The 22,237-nt window shown below is 43.5% G+C and overlaps 1 protein-coding gene across 4 annotated transcripts in view; it reads left to right on the forward strand.

Moving 5' to 3' along the window:
- GRIA3 (glutamate ionotropic receptor AMPA type subunit 3) overlaps window positions 1–22,237 on the forward strand; it is a 272,424-nt gene that overhangs the window by 141,337 nt on the left and 108,850 nt on the right. For all 4 annotated transcript variants that reach the window (XM_072627048.1, XM_072627049.1, XM_072627047.1 and 1 more), the window contains exon 5: window positions 20,598–20,651. In XM_072627048.1, coding sequence (XP_072483149.1) covers window positions 20,598–20,651 — 54 coding nt within the window. The remainder of the gene's footprint in view (window positions 1–20,597; window positions 20,652–22,237) is intronic.

The raw sequence follows: 22,237 nt of genomic DNA on the forward strand, positions 1-22,237 counted from the left end.
GCAGAGCCTGGACTCCATGCCCTGGAACAGGCACATACCCAAATAAAGCCAAAGCCTTTTAGTGGGTGACCTATTTCATAGCCAGGCACCCCCAGGCACAACCATCCTCCTTGTCACACCCTGCCTTTTTCCTTTTAAGTAACCACTTCAAAGGAGCTCAAGTCACTCAACTGGGTTTCAGAAGTCTTTCCAGTTTTATAAGGCCTTGTGTTGGATGTTTCTGAGTTGCCAGTAGAATGTGGTTTTAAAAAGAAAATGAAAGAAATGAACATTGGATGAGATCTGGTCTCTACTCTTGACTCTGCTGCTAACTATATGTATGACCTCATGGAAATCACAACCTCACTGAGGCTCAGTTTCCCCCTCCAAAAATGGGATCAATACCATGACTCCCCAAGGATGTCATGAAGATCAAATGTGAGAATGTATATGTGACCTTGGGCAAATCACTTCCCCTCTCTGGGTCTCAGTTTCCTTCTCCATTAAATGAAAGGATTGGATGAAACAGCTTCTAAGGTTCCATCTGTCTCAGAATCTATGATCCTATGATCTTATGCAAGGAGTGTTTTTTTAAAGCTCCAAAGGTTAGAGCAAAAATGGAAGGTGTTGGTATTATTACACAGTTTCAGGGGAGCAGTATTATTGGCACTATTCAGAAACGTTCTTTGTTCAATCCTGTGCACTCCACCATCTCCACCCCTCCCCGTACGCAAACACTTCATTCTATTTTTCCACTTGATTTTTCAGGGAGTGCTAGTCATAGAAACAGTCCTTTTTATCCACCCTTCTAAAAGGCCTCTTGGGGTCAGCAAAACTCAATCACCTCATGACTTTTATTTTATAGCTTGTTTTTGCACTTAAGGGGTTCATTTCCTAGTATTCAACAGCAGTCACTGTGGTTTGGGTACACTGTCACCAGGTGGCTAATAGGCTGCTACATAGAGCCATGTGGTCTGTTGAAACGCATGTTTTTGCTGAAATTCAAGATGGCGTCACCCAGGTTTGCAACCTAAGAGTTATCCTTGCCTTTTTTTTCTCCCTCACCCCTAGCTCATCATACCCAGTCAGCATCCAGATCTCATCAATTCTTCCTCCACAACCTCTCTCCACTCAGAAGGCTACTACTACCCTATTTCAGGCCTCTATCACCTCCTCACCCAGACTATTGTAATAGCTTTCTAATTGATCTCCCTGATCCTGTTCACAGCTGCCAAAATAATCTTCCTAAAACATAAGTCTGACCATGTTACTCCCTTCCTCAAGAGTCTTCAAGGATTCCCTATTGACTCTCAGATCAAATATCAATTCATCACCTTGGCACTTAATGCCCATTGCAGTAATAAGTACTGAAAGATTTCTCTGGTCACAGTATCCTAGCCTTTCATCTCTCCCTCTTTCTCACCCACTTCTTAACTTAGCTTTTATTTTTACCATGCCCGCTTGTCCTTACATTTCTCTCATGTCCCAGTCATTCAAACTTACTCTGGCCTCACTTTCTTTCTTCATAGACTTGACTCTATGGTTGGCCAGTTGAACTCTACATTATCCTACACCCTTCTGAGTTCCACTCCACTCTACCCTGGTTGGACCACATCTGGAGTACTGGGTTTAGTTCTAGGCACTGTAATTTAAGAAGGATGATGATACAATAGAAAGTATCCAGAGGAAGGTGATAGGAAGAGTGAAAAGTCTTGAGTCCATGCCAAATGAGGATCAGTTAAAGGAACTAGATGTATTTTGCCTGTAGAAAAGATTCAAATGAAACAATGTAGCTTTACTTGAAAGCTATCCAGTGGAAGAGGAATTCACCTTCTTCAGTTTGAACCCAGAAGGCAGAACCAGTAGCAATGATGAGATTGCAAGGTGGTTTAGGCTTAGTGTCCAGAAAAATTTGTTAACAATTACAGCTGTAGAAAAGGGTTGTCTAGGGAGGTAGTAAGTTCACCCTCTCTGGAGGTCTTCAAGCAAAAGTTGAATGACCACTTGTTGGGAGGTGTTGTAGAGGGGATTCATGTTCAGGTTGGATTAGGTGGTTACCAAGATCCCTTCCAAGTGGTATGGTGGAGAGAATGCTGTCTTTGGAGCCAGAGGACCAAGGTTCAAATCCCACTTCTGATAATTCCTACCTGTGTGACCTTGAGAAAGTCCCTTACCCTCTGTGGGCCACCATTTTGCATGAGCAAAATGAAGGAGTTGGACTAGGGTCCAAGGGCCTCTAGGGTCACTTCCAGCTCTAGATCTGTAGTAACAACAATGACTATTGATTTATATCATACAGGCTCTGGCATCAATTCCAGTTCTAGATCTCTGATCCTGTGACCACTGAGATTCTATGATTCTTTGGAGTCCAATACAAAGCAGAGGATTGGTACTTCCTCTGACAAGTGCCTCCCAACAATAGGCATCAGGAATCTCCCTTCACAAACACTGTTCTTCACTATTTTTCCATTTCCACATTTCATTACTGGACCATTTCTTCCCAGCTCTTCTGGCTTATCAGTTGTCTGGGCTCATGCCAAGACTAAAATTTAAGGAGTTCAGCATCTGCCTCACAGTCTTTCTCTTACCCCAAACCCCAAATCATGTTTGAGGCCTTCCACATGTTGACATCCCTTTGAACGCCTTGGCATTCCAGTTCAACAATATCCTCAACTTATGTGACATATCTTCATCCTACCTCAGTCATTCATAAGCAAGAGACATTCCTTGTATCCCACCAATGTGGGATCAAGGAAAACCTTTCCTAGGAAATCTCTCTGCTCTTCTGGAAAAAAGAAATTGTCAGTGATGCAGTGGAAATGGCACCAAATATGGAATCAGAGGACCGGGTTGAAATCCTTCCTTACATTATCATATACTCTATTGATCTACGTACCTCCTGGGCCTTGCCATCTGAACTGCTCCTGTACCCTTAGAATCCTGAGCACTTTCTGGGAATCCTGGCCTTTCCATCCACCCTACATGTGAGTTTTCCTTTATGTGTTGTCTCTCCCATTAGAATATAAGCTCCTTGAGAGAAGGAACATCTCACTTTTTCTACTTGTGTCTCTAGTGTTTGGCACAGAAGAAATGCTTAGTAAATACTTTTTCCTTCCTTCCTTCCCCCCACCTCTGTGACCTTGAAGTCATCACTTAGTGCCACCGTAAAACAAGAGATGTGCACTGGCTGGCCTTTCATATCCCTTCTAGTTCCAAATTCTCAGCCTGCATGTTTGGGGATTTTTTTAGAAAATGACACAGAAAGCCTAGCTAGCTCCTAAGCAAGCCTAGAACACTAAGTCACAGACACTGCCTGAGCACTTCTGCATCTGAGGGTCTGAGAAGCTGGCATTCTGCAGGGGCCCACAGCCGTCTGCTTTACACAGCAACCATTTCACGGCTATCATCTGCACTTGATGGATGAAGAGCTATATCCTATTAACACACTGAATTGAAAATCTGCCCCTTGTACCTACCCTTTGCCTAAGAGCTCATTTATGACGATCGGATCCATTTACTCAGAGTGAAAACAATCTAACTCAGTGATGGGCCCCATAAGGGGAGGAATCAATTTGAGGAGCTCAGTTCTCATTGGATTAGGTAGTGACATGAATGCCCAAGTAATGTATCTAGCTGCCGGCAGCTTTTCCTGTTCGTGTGAAAGTGTGCTGTCCATATTGCAACATTGGAGCACCTCTAGCTATGACTAGCCATAGGTCCCATATGGATGTCAGCTGAGAATTTCTATTATCTTCAAAGGGATGCCTTGTTGAGTGTTCTGAAGGGTACAGGGGTCTCCACCCCCTGCCCTAGTGAGCCCCTCTCAGGCCAAGGGGTTAGCCTTTCTGACATGTGAGTTGTGGTTTTCTGAAGGGTCCTCTCTTCCTCAATCAGATTTTATAGTATCATAGGCTCTTAGAACTCTGGGAGACCTCAGAATTCAGGACCCAAAGTCAAATAGGTAGTAACAGAGCTAGGGTTCAATGCCAGGTTCCCTTGACTCTAACTTCACTGGGTTTTCCACTACTCCACCCCACTTGACTCATCTAGGTGGCCTAGCTCCTTACCTTTAAAAGTAGCAATTTAATATCGGTCAGTCAATCAACATGCATTAATTCAGTGCCAGGCCCTGTGCTAAGTCCTGAGGCTACAAAGACAAAAATGAAACCATCCCTGTCCGCAGAGAGAATACCTTCCATAGGTCCATATGTAGGGATATACAGAGCACCTACAAAATGACTTCAAGGTAGTTTTATAAGTGCAGCCCCTAGCAGCTGGAGGATCAGGAAAAGCTTTATGTGTAAGGTAAAGTTTAAGCTGAGTATTGAAATAAACAAGGGATTTCAAGAGGCAGAAGTAAGAAGGGAGTGTATTCCAAGCATGGGGCAAAGACAGTTCAAAGTCAGGGAGACATGAGGGAGATGGAGTGTCCCGGGTGAGCAACAGCAAGCAGACCAGTGTTGCTGGATCACAGAGTGCATGGAAGAGAGAAATATATATCATCTAATCCATAATGAGCCAGCCTGATTAAAGTATGAGAACAAGGATATTTCTCAGTCTCAGAGAGGGGTAAGTACTAGGACAATACCAAGATTCAGACTTAAAATACTTACCAGAAGCTGGTTTCTCCTAGCCCCTAGCTCTGTGGACCTCTCTTAATTTTACAAAACTATAAACGTAGGGTTATAGGGACTGTATAGGTCCCTGGTTCTAGACCTAAAAGGGACCATTTATTGTTTTTGCTGCCGTTGGTCAGTCATTTTTTTCAGCCATGTCCAACTCTTCATGACCCTGTTTGGGGTTTTCTTGGCAAAGATGTTGGAGTGGTTTGCCATTTCCTTCTCCAGCTCATTTTACAGCTGAGGAAACTGAGGCAAACAAGGTAAAGTGACTTGCCCAGGAGTCACACAACTAGTAAGTTTCTAAGGCCAGATTTGAACTCAAGAAGATGAGTCTTCCTAACTCCAGGCCCAGCACTCTATCCATTGCAGCGCCACCTAGCTTCCCAGATTAGAGGGGACTTTAAAATAGAGAATGTCAGTGCTGCAAGGAACTTTGGAGTATGAAATAGAAAAATGCCTTCCCCAAGGTCATCCAGTGAGTCAGCAGCAGAGCCCAGGCCTCCTGCCTCCCCTCCTTTCCCTGCAGCAGGCTGCTGTTTATGCTGTCTAGTACCTACTTTCCCATAAATCCTGGCCCCTTCTTAGCACAAACACTCAGGAGCTGAGGGGAGTGCCCTTTTCCCAAGTTATGAAAACACCAACTAATCTAATTCTGCTGTATAAGCCTAGCTGACACAAATATCCCTTGGTATTGAGCTAATCCCACATCTTAAATCAAATAGGAACTCAGATCTGCCACTTTCAAGAGAAAAAAATAGAGATTTGAGTGGCTTTTTTGCTCTTCCCCTCAGGCAACAATGCCTACTTTCAGGCAACAGTGGGGAAAAAAGCTATGATGCCTCACAGTCTGGTGGTCTCACCCTGAGAGTGCCCGGAAGCCTTGCCAGGCTCTAAGCATTTGATGCCATCTGACTTCCTGTCTTGTGAGCAGGCACGATCCCCTTTTATCAGGAGTTTCCCCCAGATCCAGAGCTACAGGATGGGAACAATTAGGTTAGTCTCCCAGCTGCCTCATTAAGAGAACGCTGCCCTAGTTCCTGACAGATAGCAAAGGAAGACTTAGGGAGATTGGCAGGAAGGCAGGTCAGTGGTGGCCACCAAAACCATGGACCACTGCCTAAGGCGCTAGAGCCCCAGGAGCTGAGCCTGAACGTCTGAAGTGCTCTTCTGGAGAGCTCCAAGAGATTGCAAACCAAGAGGTGGGATGGTAAAAAATAATGAGGAGATTCATAGAATGCCAGAGCTGGGTAGGATCTTTGAATATAAACTATAGAAAGTGAGACAGCACAGAGATGGTTGAGTCCAACTCTTTCATTTTGCAGAGAAAGAAACCGAGGCCCAAAGAATTAAAATGATTTTCCCAAGGTCACACAGATAGTATGTAGCAGAACTGAGACTTAAAGTTTGTCTTTGAAACCCCTCATCCAAACCTTTTGCAGTAGTCCACACCAACACAAGGCTTTCTAGTTTCTTATATATTCCGACAGATTGGATATCTGTTTTCAAGTATGTGCAGAGCTGTTCTGTGAAAGGATAGGCTCATTCTGCTTGGCCCCAGAGGACAGGACCAGGATCAATGGCAGGATGTTGCAGATTTAGATTTGATGTCAAGAAAAGCTTCCTAACAATTAGCTGCCCAAGAGTGGATTGGGCTGCCATGGGAAGTGGTGGGTTCCCTCTCAATGGAGAGGTCTGAACAGAAGCCGAATGGGCGCTTGTCAGGTATGTGGCAGATATGAATCTTGTTCATGTCCAGGTGGAGCTAGCTGGCTGCCAGCTCCCTCACAGCGTAGAGAATCTGCTAGCCTGGAGGTAGGAGAGAGTATTCCATCACCATGATTCAATTTGATGTTGGGCTAGCTATGGGCCTCCCTGTCACAGGGTAATGGGAGCTTTGGAGAATCACCAGGCTACCCATCCCAGAGCAGAGAAACCTGAGCAGCAATCCTACTACACCTGGTTCAGAATGGGCAGACCTCCTCTGCCCAGATTCCAGGCCCCAATCCACTCATTTTTGGAGCACCCTCCCTAAGGAGCAGTCCGGGTGATGGGTGACTGTGTGTGTGCAAACAAAGCCCATTTGGCCCACTCTGGCTTCTAGCTGCCCCTAGACTCCAGACCAATCAGGCCCTCTCACCACCATCTGCCTTATTCTCCTCTTTCTACCTCCAGCAGCACAAAACCACCTTCCCTGGTCCCCATTCCATCGAGGCATTGTCAGAATACAAGCTCCAGGACTAAGAGGACCAGCTCTTTTCTTTTAATATTCATATTCTCAGTGCTTAGTATGGTGCCCAGTACACAGTAAGTGCTTAATAAATGCTTTTTCATTCATTCAAAAAGTGGGACGACTTTCCAGTGCCAAGATACTGGTACTTCTCAGTGGGGCACTGAATTCCACTCCCTCATTCAATTCAGCCATTTGCTCAACAAGCACCTATTAAGTGCGGAGCGTATGCATGTGTGTTCGTCCTTTGTTGCAGAAGAAGACCATGTCATCAGAGAAATAATGACATGACTTGTACTTGACTTTGTTTTGAATGAGGGAGGGCTGTACAGGTCACCAGCCTCACTTCTCCTCCAGAGAGCCATCTGAATCCAGTGACCAGATATTCCTCAGGATGACTAGAGATGACCCAAGATGAGGCAATTGGGGTTAAGTGACTTGCCCAAGGTCACACAGCTAGTGAGTGTCAAGTATCTGAGGTGAGTTTTGAACTCAGGTCCTCCTAACTCCTGCACTGGTGCTGTATCCACTGCACTACCTAGCTGCCCCTCGAGTGTATGCAGAGAACTGATGGAGATACAAAACTTAGAAAAGGCAGCAGTTCCTGTCCTCTTGAGAGGACATAAATATACATCTCTAATATATTATTTGTGTTGGTTCTGGAGCTGGGATTTCCCATGAGTCAAGGCAACTGCCATTGGGCAAACTCTCCACCAATCCAGACTGACAGCTAAGCCGTAACTTTGTAGTCTTGGAATTAATATGTGAGGGTGGGACTTGAAACCGGATTTTCTTAGTTGTGAGGCCTGCCTTCTGTCCGCTACTCTAAGCTGCCTCAGAAGACTTCCAGGAGACAGCCTATGAGTGGGACTATAAAAAATGGAGAAGGATTCAACAGGTAGAAAGGGTGAGAGAGAGCATTCTAAGAGGAGAGTATGAGCAAAAGCATTGAGGTAAGAAAGTACAGGCTACATCCCAGATACAGAAAATAGTCCCTTTCAGCTGGACCATAGAGTATGTATAGAGGAATAGGACTGTTGGATTCAGAATCAGAGGATGTGGCTTCAGTTACCAGCTCTGCTACATACTACTTGGGTGACCTTGGGCAAGTCACTTCACCCCTCTCTAGGCCTCAATTTCCTACTCTGTAAAATAAAGGGATTAGACTAAGATGTCTTCTGAGATCCCTTCTAGCTCTAGATCTATGATTGTTGTGACTTTGGGCAAGTAACTCTGCTCCCTGTGCCTCAGTTTTCCCATCTATAAAATCAGAGGGTTAAACTAGATACTTCTAAGATCTCTTAGAGTTATAGATCTAGAATCCTTTGTGTAACCTTTGGCAAGTCACTCCCCCTCTCTGGATCTCAATTTCACTGTCTGTAAAATCAAGGGGTTGGACCGAATGACTTCTAAGGTCTCTTAGAGTAATAGATCTCCACTTCCCCTTTCCCTGGTAAGTACCTGAATGCCCTCTGAAGTAGCCCACTGGTCTAAGGATTGGGAACCCCAGGCTGGCTTTCTTGTCAAGGACAGTCTGTGACTTTGGACAACTCCTTGGTCTTCTTGCTTTAGCAACTGTATCAGTAACATAGGAAATTCCCACTGGCTTACTCCACTTGCCCTGCCAGGCCAGGATGGTAGTGGGATGAATCAGAGCAGTGCTATCAGGTATTCTAAGCTCCTTAGAGAGGGAAACTCGACAAATACTGAGAACTATAATTAAACGGAGTCACTGCACCTAATTTCCTAAGTGGAGAGGAAAAAATAAAAAGCCAGGGAGAGTGTGTTCTCTGTGACAGGAAACTATAATAGCCCTTAACCCCCTTCCATCATCTGAGGCAGGTTTCATGAGAGAGAAGCTGACCCAGCAGACATGGGGACCTACCTGCTCAGCCAGGGGAAATGGTTCAAGCCTATCCCACTGGTTTTCAGGCCTTCCACATATCCATTTCCGTAGCTGAGATATGGTTCTGATAACTTTAAAGGTTTCAGTTTGCAAATTCACCCCTCAGAAGGGTGGGGGTTTTTTCTGCCTAGACACTGCCTGAAGTTAGGGCCTATCTACCACCCAGGTCCAGTGACACCTTGTGCTCCAAACACTTGGTTCCCATCCACATGATGCGATGGAAAAGCACCAGACAAAGAATCCAGACACATGGGTTCAAGATCCAGTTCTGCTGTTAGCTAGCTAAGTGACCTTGGTTAAGTCTTTTCCCTTTTCTGAGTCTCAGTGTCCTTGTATGTATAATACACAGTTGGCTCTGTAATCTAATGGTCATATTTATTAAATCTTCTCCAAATATGAATTAATGAATTTTTTTTGTTGTGGCTCCAATCCTTCTAACACACTGAAATATCCAGCTCTAGTTTCATCCAAATTATATGAAAAATGAGATGAGTGGATAGGAGGGGAAAGTAGCTTTTTTCATTAGTGAAAAGAAGTTTGCATAGCTTTTCTTAACCAGTACAAGCAGAAAAATATTGCTCCCCTATCTCAAAGCAAGGGAAAAGCTGAAATGGAAACACAGTCTTTGAGGCAAGGGGAGAATTTAAAGAGTCACTGATCAATCACAAGTATTTCTTAACTATCTACTATGTGCCAGGCATTGTGCCAGATCCTGGGGACTCAAAGAGTCTCTGACCTCAAAGAGATTGTTCTTTTGGATGGGGGGAAATGTGTACACAAATAAGTCAATTCAAAATATATACATAGTAAGCAGAAAATAATTTTTCAGTGGGGGAGGAGCTGATAGCTGGGGGATCAGGAAAGCTTTCATAAAGAAGCTAGTGCTTGAGCTAGGCTTTGAAGGGAGCTAAGGATTCTGAGAGGTGGGAGTAAGGCAGAGATGTGTTCTAGGCAGGGGAGACAGCCTATGCAAAGGCATAGAGGTGGGGGATGGAATGTCATATGCAGAACAATGAGTAGGTCAAGTTGGCTGGATGGTAAAGTGAATGAGCAGAGTGATGCACAATAAGACTGGGAAGGTAGCCTCAAGTCAGACTGTAAAGGGCTGAGAGATCAAAAAGAGGCATTATATGTGATCCTAGTGGCAATAGGGAGCCTCTGAAGCATCTTGAGCAGGGAAATGATGTGGTCAGAAATGTGTTTTAGAGAGTCTGGCATCCTGTCCTGTGGGGTACGAATTGGAGGCAGGGAAATCAATTACAAGGTTAATTAACCTCTAAGCATGAACTTCCCAACCCACATCTGAAAGCCTTTGGGGGTACCCTTTCACCACTTTGAATTAGAGCCCCCAATTTCTGCCTTAAGTCTTCCTGCTCCATTGCCCCTCCTCTCCTCCTTCATCCAAACCAAAACCAATTGTTGCCTGACAACCATCTCTGCACCAGGTTGCTTTGGAACTGCAGAGAAAAAAAGGGAAAGGACCCTCAGCATCTCGGCACTAACTGGATTCCAAGCTCTCATTCTCTGGCATGCTGCAATCCTTCAAACTCCAACTGGCCCATCCAAGCCCCTGCCTTCGTCAGTTACCATGGCAACTCTGACTGAGCCCCTCAGCGCTAACTCTAGGGAGTGGTAAGAAGAGTCCCAATGGGGCAGTCAACCTTCATCCATAACTAGTGGCAGTGGGCCTAGTCCTGAGTCCTCAGTCACTGCCTTTCAGCAGGGAAGAAGGAGAGACATCTCATTTGTCTCCTCACTCCCCCCACAAGAGTTATAGGCGTCTCATTCCCTAGCCTGTTGAAGAGAACGCACTGGCCTGATGCCCAGCAAACCTATCTTTATAGCCAGAAAACTGTCCTCCCTCTCAGTTGTGATGTTATATAACCCCAAGCACAGTGTCCACTGCAGCCTGACTTGTCGAACTGCAGCTCAGAGGCTTGAGCCAGGGAACTCAGACAATGTTTGTGGCAATGCCTGTACTGGGCCTGGGCAAATCTTCCTGCCATGCCTACCCCTGGTGCAGGGCAGCTTTCTTGGGAGCCAGAGCTCTTGACCCATGGCAAGAAAGGAATTTTACAAAACTCAGGCCCTCCAAGTGCCTAAGAAATAGGAAATGAGAGCAAAGGGAAGGGAAGGGAAGGGAAGGGAAGGGAAGGGAAGGGAAGGGAAGGGAAGGGAAGGGAAGGGAAGGGAAGGAAAGGAAAGGAAAGGAAAGGAAAGGAAAGGAAAGGAAAGGAAAGGAAAGGAAAGGAAAGGAAAGGAAAGGAAAGGAAAGGAAAGGAAAGGAAAGGAAAGGAAAGGAAAGGAAAGGAAAGGAAAGGAAAGGAAAGGAAAGGAAAGGAAAGGAAAGGAAAGAAGGGCATTTGGTGAGGAGGCACCACTCTATTTCTTCCATACTTCAATTCTGAAAAACTCCCCCCTTCCTTAGGGGTGCCCCTCAGTAACCACTGGAACAGATACTGATGGGCAAGAACCAATGCTCTCAACTCATTCTGGAATTGTCCTTGGTCCTGAACACAATATGGAATGCAAAAGTTGTATTTCATTGGGTAAAGGTCAAAAGGGAAAAAATACAAATGGGAGGGAGGGGGGAAGAATGAAGGTGAAGAAAAAGGGAAAGTGTATACTCTCTTGTACAGCTGATCAAAGACCCCACATTTTTGCCAGCAGGAGGCAGGAGAAAACCCTAACCCAATCAGAATAATACTGGCCCTTAACCAGAGCCCACCTTGACCTTGTGGTGCCATTAACATCTCCTTCCCAAGTCCCTAAAATAGATAGACTCTACTTCTGACTCCAAACTGTAGAAGATTAGGATTGAAAGGAGACTTAGGAAACATCTAGTCAATCAATCAAAAAGCATTTCTTAAGCACTTGCTGCGTGCCAGGCTCTGGGAATACAGAAATAGAAATGAGACTGGCCTCACTCTCAGAGAACTTATGTTCTCTCAGCATCAGAGTTGAAAAGTGGAAAGAACACTAATATTCGGGTCTGGAATCCTGGATTGTCACAATCTATGTGACTCAGAGCATGTCATCTTAAGCCTTTGAATTTCAGTTTCCTCATCTGTAAAATGGGTCAATAAAACCTGTGGCTAACTTCCAGAGAGGTGCTCTAAGACAACCATTTTATCAGCCATATAATGCTATATAAGTAAGGTATTGTTATCTAGTCTAACCCAATTATATTATAAATAGGGATCTGGGGATAAAGATTCTAGTTCCAATTCTGACCTTGATTTGCTTTCTCCTTTGGGCAAATCTCTCCCTTTTCCTGAATAGAGAAACTAGATAGCTAAGTGGAAAAGTGGAAAGGGAGGGCCAGTGTAATCAGGAAGAGCTGAGTTCAAATCTAGCTTCAGATACTTACTAGATGGGTGACCCTGGGCACGTCAGTTAACTGCTGCCTGTTTCCACAACTATAAAATAAAGGCAATAGCACCTATCTCCCAGGCTTGTTGTGAGAATCAAAATGAGATAATATTTATAAAGAGTTTAACACAGTGCCTGGCACCTAGTGGATGCTTAAAAATGCTTATTTCTTTCCTTCCATGGACCTCAGTTTTCTCATCAATAAAATGATGACTTCTAATATCTCCTTCAGTTCTACATTTTTGAAAGCTGAGTGTCACATGAGTGGTCCAGACAAGACCTGAAACAGGAGGGAATCAGAGGAGGAAAATATAACTAGATAATGTCACTTCATAATTCTAGGGAGTATGTTGTCCCAGCTAGCATTTCCTATTTAGAGCAACAATGCCTAGTCTAGCATGCTCTGTCCAGTTCTGATTTTATTCAAGATAAGATGTATACCACTAGTAGATCTACTGACCAGCACTCACATGTCTAGCTTTGATAGAAACCATTGTTTGGGCCCTGAGATGCACCACTTAGGGCTCTGGGGTCACTCCCCTTCTTGTGTATGGTTTCCAGGACCTAGCTCAGTGGAGGGCAGGCTTCTCTTAAGTTGCTTGGTGACTTGGCTGGTGAGTAACTTTGACCTTGAGTTCCTGGCCATGAAGCACATGACCCTGGGAGATGGGTGCCACATGAAGAGCTACAATTCCACCATTAGCCCACCCCCTCTGATGAGGCAGAGGCTTGATTTAAGGGAGAGCTTCTTCAATAGATTCTTGTCTGGGCTGAAGAACAAATAGTTGTGCCCACTAACGGCAGTTCAGCAGGGTTATAAATCTGTCTTGGCCACTTCTGGATTCCATTTCTTGGGAAGCAAGTAGCTATCCTTTCTTATCAAACAGGCAGAGAGGGCAAGAACACTGGGAGGAAACGGGGAGATAAAGAGGCTGGGAAATAAATAGAGAGTGATGCTGGAGTCAGAGTTCAAATCCTGCCTCTGACACTATGTGGCCTTGGGCAACTCACTTAATCTCCATAGACCTCAGTTTCTTAATTTATAAAATGAATGAGTTGAACTAGTTGCCCTCTAAGGGCCCTCCCAGCTCCAGAGCAATTATCCCATGACATGGTATGTTATAATCAGCTCATGGGATCCTCATATTAGCCCTTTCAGGTAGACAGAACAGGAAAGAAACTGAGGTTCAGAAAGGGAAAATTGCTTACCCAGAGTCGCACAGCAAGTCACTGACAAAACTGATTCTCAAAGCCATGCTTCCCAAACCTGTGCTGTTCGACTAGGAAACAAACCGAATTGGGCAATTTTTTGCTTGGCTGCAGTTGTCCAAAATGTGAGTATATGGGGACAAATGCAAGAGATGTTGTAGTGTTAGAATCAACAGAACAGCTAATTAATTGACTATAGGGAGTGGTGAAAGTGAAAGTGAGGAACTGAGGGTGACTGTGACTGTAACCCTAGGGAACTAGAAGCATGTGGTGGTACATTCTACCCAATTAGGGAAGTTTGGGAGTGGGATGGAACTGTCAGGAAAGATCATTCTGTTTGGGACATGCTGAGTTTGAAATGTCTATAGGCTACCCACTGGGAAATGCAGTTGGCAATGTGAGCCTAGAGCACAAGAGAGAGACTAGGGCTGAACATCTAGATCTTGAGTCATGATTAAGCCCATGGGAGCCAATGAGCTCACCAAGTGAGAGTGGAAAAGAGGAGAGGGCCCAAGACAGAGCCCCCTTTGGGGACACCTGCAGGTCATGGATAAAGAGCCAGCAAAGGAGAGAAGGAGCAGTGAGGCATGTAGGAGGAACCAAGACAGAGAAACCAAGTCAGAAAAACTCAGAGAAAGAAAGTAGCCAGGAGAAGAGAAGAAGCCAAGGAAGATAAAGACTGGGAAAAGGCTGAGACCACTGGTGAATTTGGCAAGAGTGGTTTCCAGGGAATGATAAGGTTGGAAGCCAGATTGCAAGGTATTAGAAATGAGTGAAAGGAGAAAAAGTGGACTCTATTTCTAAGAGTTGACAGCTTTTTCTAGGAGTTCGACTGTGAGAAGGAGATGATGCCTCCGGGGCATGGTAGGCTAAAAAGGCTTTTTTTAAGGATGGGAGAGACATTGACATGTTTGTAGGCAAGAACCCATAGTAGATAGGAGCCAATAGATAGGGAAATATAGAAAATCAGAGGGAAGGAGAGGGGACATTTGTGTGGGCAATCTACTGGAGAAGATGACAGGAGATGCGGTGGAGAGGGAAGACAAAAAAAAAAAGCCAAGAGTTAAGAAATTTGACCCTATTTCCAACTGAATCAGCAACATGCATAGCTTGAAAATCATCTAAGTCTTCATGTAGATTTGGGACTTGACTAAATTCTGTGAGTGCAGGGACCCAGTCTCCCATTTCTTTGAAGCCTCAGAGCCTGGCACAGTGCCCTGAGGGCATGAGGTCAGGAAATGCTCCTAGGCAATGAATACAACCATGCACTTCAACCAGGGAAATAAGGAAGATTTAACCATACAGTTATTTTTATCAAGTGTCAACACATGGAGACAATTCATCGCAGTAATATTTAATGTTCTTTTGTTTAATAATTAAGCATAATTTAATCATAATTACGAATGTAAATTTAAATTGCTCATTTTACTTACTTCTATTTTGCCCATCTCCTCCCAATGAGCAGGAGAGCTAATTCCCTATCAGAACCACCTGTGACGGGAAAGAGAGATAGAAAGAGAGAAATTTGAAATCACCTTCCTGACTCCAGGCCCAGCCCCCTACCCACTCCACCACCTAGCTGCCTCTGGGTTAAAAGCTACATATAGTCTCTGTTCATTCAGGGCTTCCAATATAGATGGGGGGGAGTGAACGAGTCAGGACCAAAATAAAAAATTAAGCAAGTGAGAGTCATAGGTCTGTTATTAACACACTGTGTTATCTCAGACAAGTTGGTATTTCCCCTTCTGGGACTCAGCTTCCCTATGTGTAAAGCAATTGGATTGGCTAAGGGACTTTTCAGCTCTGAATTTCCACGAAGTTCCTTCTTTGGTGTCAAGGCATTGTGTTTCTAGAATGCTCTTGTTACAATGCAGCTGTTACTTGGGAAGGGTACATTCGCTCACTAGCATCCATTGGGACCAATAATAATGACAGTGATGAAAAAATAGTAAAGCAATCAAAGAACTTTTTAAAAAGAAAAAAAACAAGCTGTGGTTATGGAAGAGAAGGCCTATTAAAAACAATAATGGCACATCTCCACCTAGAGTACCTAGAGTAGAAAGGACTCTGAACTTGGAGTCAGGAATGGCCTGGCTTGGAAGCCCACAGGTGGCACTTACTAACAGGGCTGGGTGATCCTTCACCCTTCAGAAGCAGAATACTCTTAGTACCCACCTGCCAGGCTGTTATAAGGATCAAAGGGGAGAGGGGCTGGAAAGTATCTTTTACAGTGATGCAAAGAATCATCAAATCTGTGAGCTGCCGCGGATCTCAGCATCCACCTCTTCCAAACAACACACTATAATATAACTGATGAGTGAGCATCGAGCTTCTGCTCAAAGACCTCCAAGGAAGGGAAAGTGGCTACCACCTCTTTAGGCAGCCTACTGGGAGGCTTTTCCTGACCCAACACCTAAGATGGCCTCTTTTGAATTCCACCTGCCCCTCCTGGGCTTGCTCTCTAGGGCCTAGTAGGACAAGTCTCTTCCTCTACTCCATATGACAGTCCTTCAAATACTTGGAGAGAGCTAGAATGCCCCCTCCCCATATCTGCTCTTCTCCAGGCAGAGAATAGATCCTAATATGACACGTACTCAGGGCCCTCTCCCCTCCTGGCTGCCTTCCTCTGCATATTCTGCAACTTATCAATGTCCTTCTCAAACTAGGATTCCCAGAACTGAGCACAATGTTCCAGATGAAGTCGGGCCAGAGCAAAGGCTGCCATATCCCACCACTCACTCATATTGCGCTTACAGTCCACTGAAACCCCCAGATTTTTTCCCAAAACAATTGTGGTCTGACCATGCTTCCTCCAACTCATGCCAGTGAAATTGATTTTTTTTTGGTACCGAAGTACAAGATTATAGTTATCCCTATTGAATTTCATCTTATTAGATTCAGTCCAATGCTTTTTCTAGCCCATCTGCCATTGCGTTTATGCCTTTATCTTATCTTTGTGTCCTCTGAAAATTTCATGAGCATGTCATCTATGTCTCTATCCAAGTCATTGATAAGAATGCTAAATATCATAGAGCCAAGCACAGATCCCTGGGGTACCTTCTGCCATGTTGATACTAAACCATGAATAGGTCTTTGAATCTATCCAGCCAAGTCATACTGTGCTATTTTCCAGTCCACATCTTTCCATCTTCTCCATAAGAATAATCTGAGGTCCTTTATCAAAAGCTATAAATTGTATTCACAGCATTCCTGACATCTACCAGATTAACAATCATTTCAAAAGAGAAAATGATACCAATCTGGCATCAATGTCAGCAATTATCATTATCATTATTATAATATATATGTATGCACAGAGGTAGTGTGGTGCAATGGAAAAGAGTGCCAAACTTTCTCACTGAACTTAGTCATGGGACCTGAATTCAAATCCTACCTCTAGCATTTACATATATATACATATATATGAACTTAAACCTCAGTTTCTTCCTCTGCAAAATAAGGGGATTTGACATATCTGGCCTCTGAGATCCTCTCTAGCTCTAGATCTAGGATCCTATGTGTGCCCTTGAACAAGCTGCTTCCCCTCCCTGGGACTCAGTTTCCTCCTCTGTAAAATGAAAGAGTTTAACTAGATAACCTATAATGTGATCCATGAGTTTAGCAACATGTACATAGATGCACAACTATCTCTATACATATATATATGTGCACAATACACATACACACATGTATATAAACATACACATACTCCCAAACCAAGGGAAGCCCATGCCACAAGACACAGTCAAGCTGGAAGTCAGGATGCCTTCTTCATCAAAGGCCTTTGCTGAAGTGAAACGATTTGGCTCAATCTTGAAATATAAATCTCCCTTTTACTTCCCTGAAGAAGATCCCCACATGAAGTAAGAGAGCCCTCCCCTACTTGAAGTCTGCAAATGTACTTTTTTGCATGACAGATGGAGCATGGGGGGAGGGGAGGAACACACACATTTCCACACCAAAAAAAACCCCACCAAATGTGAAACTAGAAAAACAGATGCTTGCCCATCCCGGAGGGTCTGTGTGTCTCTCTTGAGAGGACCGCTGGGGTAGTATGCTTGCAAATTTCTGAAAGTAAGAAAACGTCCAGAATAAAACATGAACAGCAAAGACTGGTCTTGTCAGTAGGAATATTGGAATTGAAAGTTGGAAGGGCCCTCAGAGATAAAGTGCCACCCCTTCATTTTTACGAACAAGGAAACTGAGGTGCAGAAAGGGCAAAGGCTTGCCCGAGGACATGCAGAGGATCCTACATCTAGAGCTAAAAGGAAGCTCAGATGCCACCTAGTCCAGCCCCCTCATTTTACAAAGCAGGAAACCAAGGCCCAGGAAAAGGCTTGCCTAGGGTCACACAGGCAGTAAACTTTGGAGCCAAGATTCAAACCTTTGCCCTCTGGCTCCAAATCCAGTGCTTGTAAGTAGCCAACTTAAAGTCCAGCCCAGAGAAATCAAAGATTGAGCCCCACGTACAAACCCAGTTGTGTCCACTGAGTGGGCAATGTGACTTCTAGATGCCATTGCCTCTCCTAACATCATGCCACTGTGTCGACCTCAGTAACTCAACTGTGACATTTTTCCTTCAAAACATTTTTGTGGAGAAAATGACATTTCCTTTAGACAATGGATTTCTATCTAAATCCTCCATAATTTGCCCCTATCATATTTATCAATTGTTCTGAACACATACCAGACATCATAGTTTGGTGTCTGTCACCTTCTTCTGCAACTGATCCCAAGAATTCTTCTGATTCCCCTTAGCCACGTTTGTTACTGGTAACCGAGGTGACAGTTGAGTCCAGTTCACATTCGATCATGACTTTGGTGGGGGGAAAACATCAATGTTCTGTACCTTGGATTTTTTTTTATTACAAACTTACTGTCAACAAAAATGAAAAAAATCAAAGAACATGTAAAATAGAATTAAAAACAACCCAAGTAACAATAACACTAATAGTATAGATATAGCACTTTACAGTTTGCAAAGTACTTTACAAATACCTCATTTTTTTCTGTGAGGTAGGTGCTGTTATTATTCCCATTTTTACAGATGAGGAAACTGAGGCACACTGAAGCTAAGTGACTTGCCCAGGGTCTTATAACTAGCAAATGTCTGAGGTCAGATTTGAGTTCGGATCTTCTTGACCCCAGGTCTAGCACTCTAGCCACTGAATATGCAAAGACAAATGCTGAAAGCACCATCATCATCTTCATGACTCACTTTTACATAGCTTGCAAAGTACCTTGCATACATTATCTCATCTGATCCTCACAAAAACCCTGTGAAGCAGATGCTATTATAATCCCCATTTCACTGATGATGAAACTGAGGCACAGATATCTTAACTTATTTGCCCAGGATCACACAGCTAGCTAGTAAGTAACTAACCAGTAGGCTAATGGGGCAGGATTGAACCCAGGACTCAATGCTCTGTCCATTCTGCTACTTGTATTATAGATATGAGAAAAACATTCTGTAAACTTTAAAGTACTACGGAAACAGAAGCTATTATGACTACGTTGATTTTGGTCTGACTTCCTGATATCCCTCCAGGCTCAATCTGATTTCTGGGGGTGGGGTGGTGGTCTCTATATTCAAAGAAAACTTGTTCCTTTTCTTGGCAAAGCTAGAAAAGTGCTAGGCTCAACTGGTGATTAAATCTCCAATAAGACAAATGTACCTTTCTGACCCACCATTAAATATGCCACAACTTAATAAATTGTGTCTGCAAGTGATATTTCTCGCAAGCTGACAAATAAACATATCCCAAATTATACCATTTTATGTAATAGAAGCCTGAGAAATAAGCAAGACATTTTAAAAGTTTTCATTCTCTCACTCTTATGATATATCCAAGTAGGAAAAGAAAAAAATGAACTGGAATTAAAATTCATTGAGAAGCAGGCCCAGTCTGAACTGTTTCTAACTTTGCCATGACACTGAAATCCCTGTCTTTCAAGGCCTCACTCAAATGACTGCTTTTCCAGAGAATCTTACTTGAGCACCTTCATACCAGGTGATCTTACCTTCTCATCCTCCACTGCACTTTATGACCTCTATCACTCATTTGTCTCTTCATATAATTTATAACCCATTGGCAAGAATATTGTGAGACTCAAATAAGATAATGGATGTACAGTATGTTGGGGCCACTAGATGGCACTACATTGGATAAATCACTGGACCTAGAAACAGGAAGACTCATCTTCCTTAGTTCAAATCTGGCTTCAGACACTTACTAGATGTGTGACTGAGCAAGTAACTTAACCCTGACTGCTTCAGTTTCTCCATTTGTAAAGTAGGGATAATAACAGCACTTATCTCCCAGGGTTATTATGAGGATTAAATGAGATTATATTTGTAAAGTGCTGTGCAAAAACTTATAAATGCCAGCTGTTATTATAGAATGCTAGACCTAGAGTTGGGAAGACCTGAGTTCAAATCCTGTCTCAGATACTTCCTAGCTATGTGACCCTGAGAAAGTCACTTAACTTTTCTCAGTCTCAATTTCCTCATCTGTAAAAGAGGAGTAATAATAGTGCAACTAAGAGTTGTTGTAAGGGTCAAAAGTGAGAGTATATGTAAATAGTTTTGTAACCCTTAATGCTCTATATGAACCTTAGCTATTATTTCATTTTCTAAAAGTAATTTCTCCAGAACTTGTCTCTTTCCTCTTAAAAGTATAAGAGAATTCTGGTCCTTTTGGGATTCTGGTTCATTGACTAAGTCATTCATAGGATTCTAGATCTAGAGCTGAGAGGGAACTCAGGGGCTATCTAATCCAACCCCCTCATTTTACTGATAAGGCCTGAAGATGTGAGTAACTTGTCCAAGGCTCAACAAACATGAATCGTCTGCTGTGAATAAAATCCCATGCTGAGACTTTCCCAAATGCAGATAAGACGTGGGGTGTTTACAGTCTAGTAGGGAGATTGGCATTGGCACAAAGCACTATAGCATAGGATGTTATATGTACATTATAATATACATGCAAAGATCGCTGCAAACCATGCACTATGCGGGGGGGGGGGGTATTTATTCAGTTTAACAAACACTGTGTGTAGAATGTGCTCATCACTAAAGGAGATCTAGCTCAGAGTACAGCACAGGGCTTGGCACATAGTAAGCACTTATTTATTCCTGAAATCTGGAAATAGAGCTTCTGAATGTTCCAGCATTTTGATATACTCGGTGTGGTTTAACAATACTCATTTCCCTACCTCTCTGCAAACCTGAGAACACCTTCCTAGATTAACCAATCTTTATTATTTCTCTTTTCTGCAGGTTGTAATCCTGGGGAAACATTCCAGAGGTTATCACTATATGCTTGCTAATCTGGTAAGGATTCTCAGTTCAAATGTACCTGGGTAATTGTGCCTGCCAACTCAGGCCACATGAGTAGTAATCAGCCAAGGGGGAGCCTCATAAAGCACCCCGCATGTCCTTGGTCTTGAAAAATGACTTCACTAAACACCAGGAGCTGCATGTAATAGCCATTTGTCCTCAATTACGCTGTTTTTGTTTCATCTGGGAAGCTCATAGGCTCAAGTAATTTGAAAAATAATAATTTGATAATTTATTTCTATTAGTTTACAGCTTCTTAAATGCAACTTTGATCAGCCTAATCGGATTTTAAATGTTAAGCCCCTACCAAAGTAATTCCATTATGCCACCTAGATTAGATGCAGAGACATAGCTTAGAGTCCCTAAATAAAAAAGGCCATGTGCTCATGTAGTCAGGCATGCAGAATTACTCAGAATAACGGCACCATTGCCCTCTTCAACACTAACTGTGTGACCTTGGCAAGTCATTTTATCAGACTAGGCCTCACTTTCTTCTTCCATGACATGAAGGGGTTAGACTGGCTGGCCTCTGAGGCCCCTCCTAGCTCTAGATTTCTGAGCTTCTGCGTGAGCTTAGGCAAGTCCCTTCCCCTCCCTGGGCCTCAGTTTTCTCCTCTGTAAAATGAGGGTTTTCGATTATATGGCCTCAGAGGGGCCTTCCGGCTCTAGAGCTAGGATCCTATAACTCTTAGGAATACAAAATACTTCTTTACCAGGGATTCCTGATACTCTTGCTCAGGGGTTGGGAAAGACTAAGGCATCTGTGGAGGAAATGGAAATCTGTTCCCTCTCCAAGTTAGACTGACTCTGGGACTCCAGGGTGGTGGTGGTAGGGACAAGGGGGTGGAGCAATTTTGGTTAATTAAGGGTATGGGAAAAGGAAGAGCTGAATCCCCCTTTCCACCTCTCAAAATAATGGTCTTTCTTTTTAAGGGTTCATTAGGTCCAGACCCAATTCCCTAATTACCTTTTGACATTCTAATAATAAAAGTTCACATTTCTCTGTCATAACAAAGTTTACAAAACGTTTTTCCCAGTGACAGCCCTGTGAGGTAGGGAAATCACATGAGGACCCCATCCATCCAGCTTCCCTGCCTCCAACACTCCTGGTTGGGTGACCCTGAGCAGATCACTTAAGCTCTCTAGTCTCAGTTTTCTCATCTACAGAAGGAGGGTATTGGCCACAAGGCTGCTAAGGTCCCAACCATCTCTAGATCCAGGCCTATCACACTTTCAGGTGCTTTAAAACATTTGCTGCCATGCAGTGACTGAACCTGAAAAAAAAATACCTTTTAGGTCTATAGGACTAACAAGGGTACCAAATGACTTCTTAGCAGTAACTCTTACTGGGCCCAAGTTCTCAATAATAATGTTAATGTGGAAGGAAGAGGGTCTTTCTCTGGAGTTGGATAGCATGCTTCATCATGGGTCCTTTAGGATTATCTTGGATCTTTGTATCACTGAGAATAGCTAAGTCATTCGCAGTTGTTTATAATACACTATTGCTATTACTGAGTACAATGTTCTGGTTCTACTCACTTCACTTTGCATCAGTTCATGTAAGTCTTCCCAGGTTTTTC

The sequence above is a fragment of the Notamacropus eugenii genome, chromosome X (assembly GCF_028372415.1).
Source record: "Notamacropus eugenii isolate mMacEug1 chromosome X, mMacEug1.pri_v2, whole genome shotgun sequence".
In the NCBI taxonomy this organism is placed as follows: Eukaryota; Metazoa; Chordata; class Mammalia; order Diprotodontia; family Macropodidae; genus Notamacropus; species Notamacropus eugenii.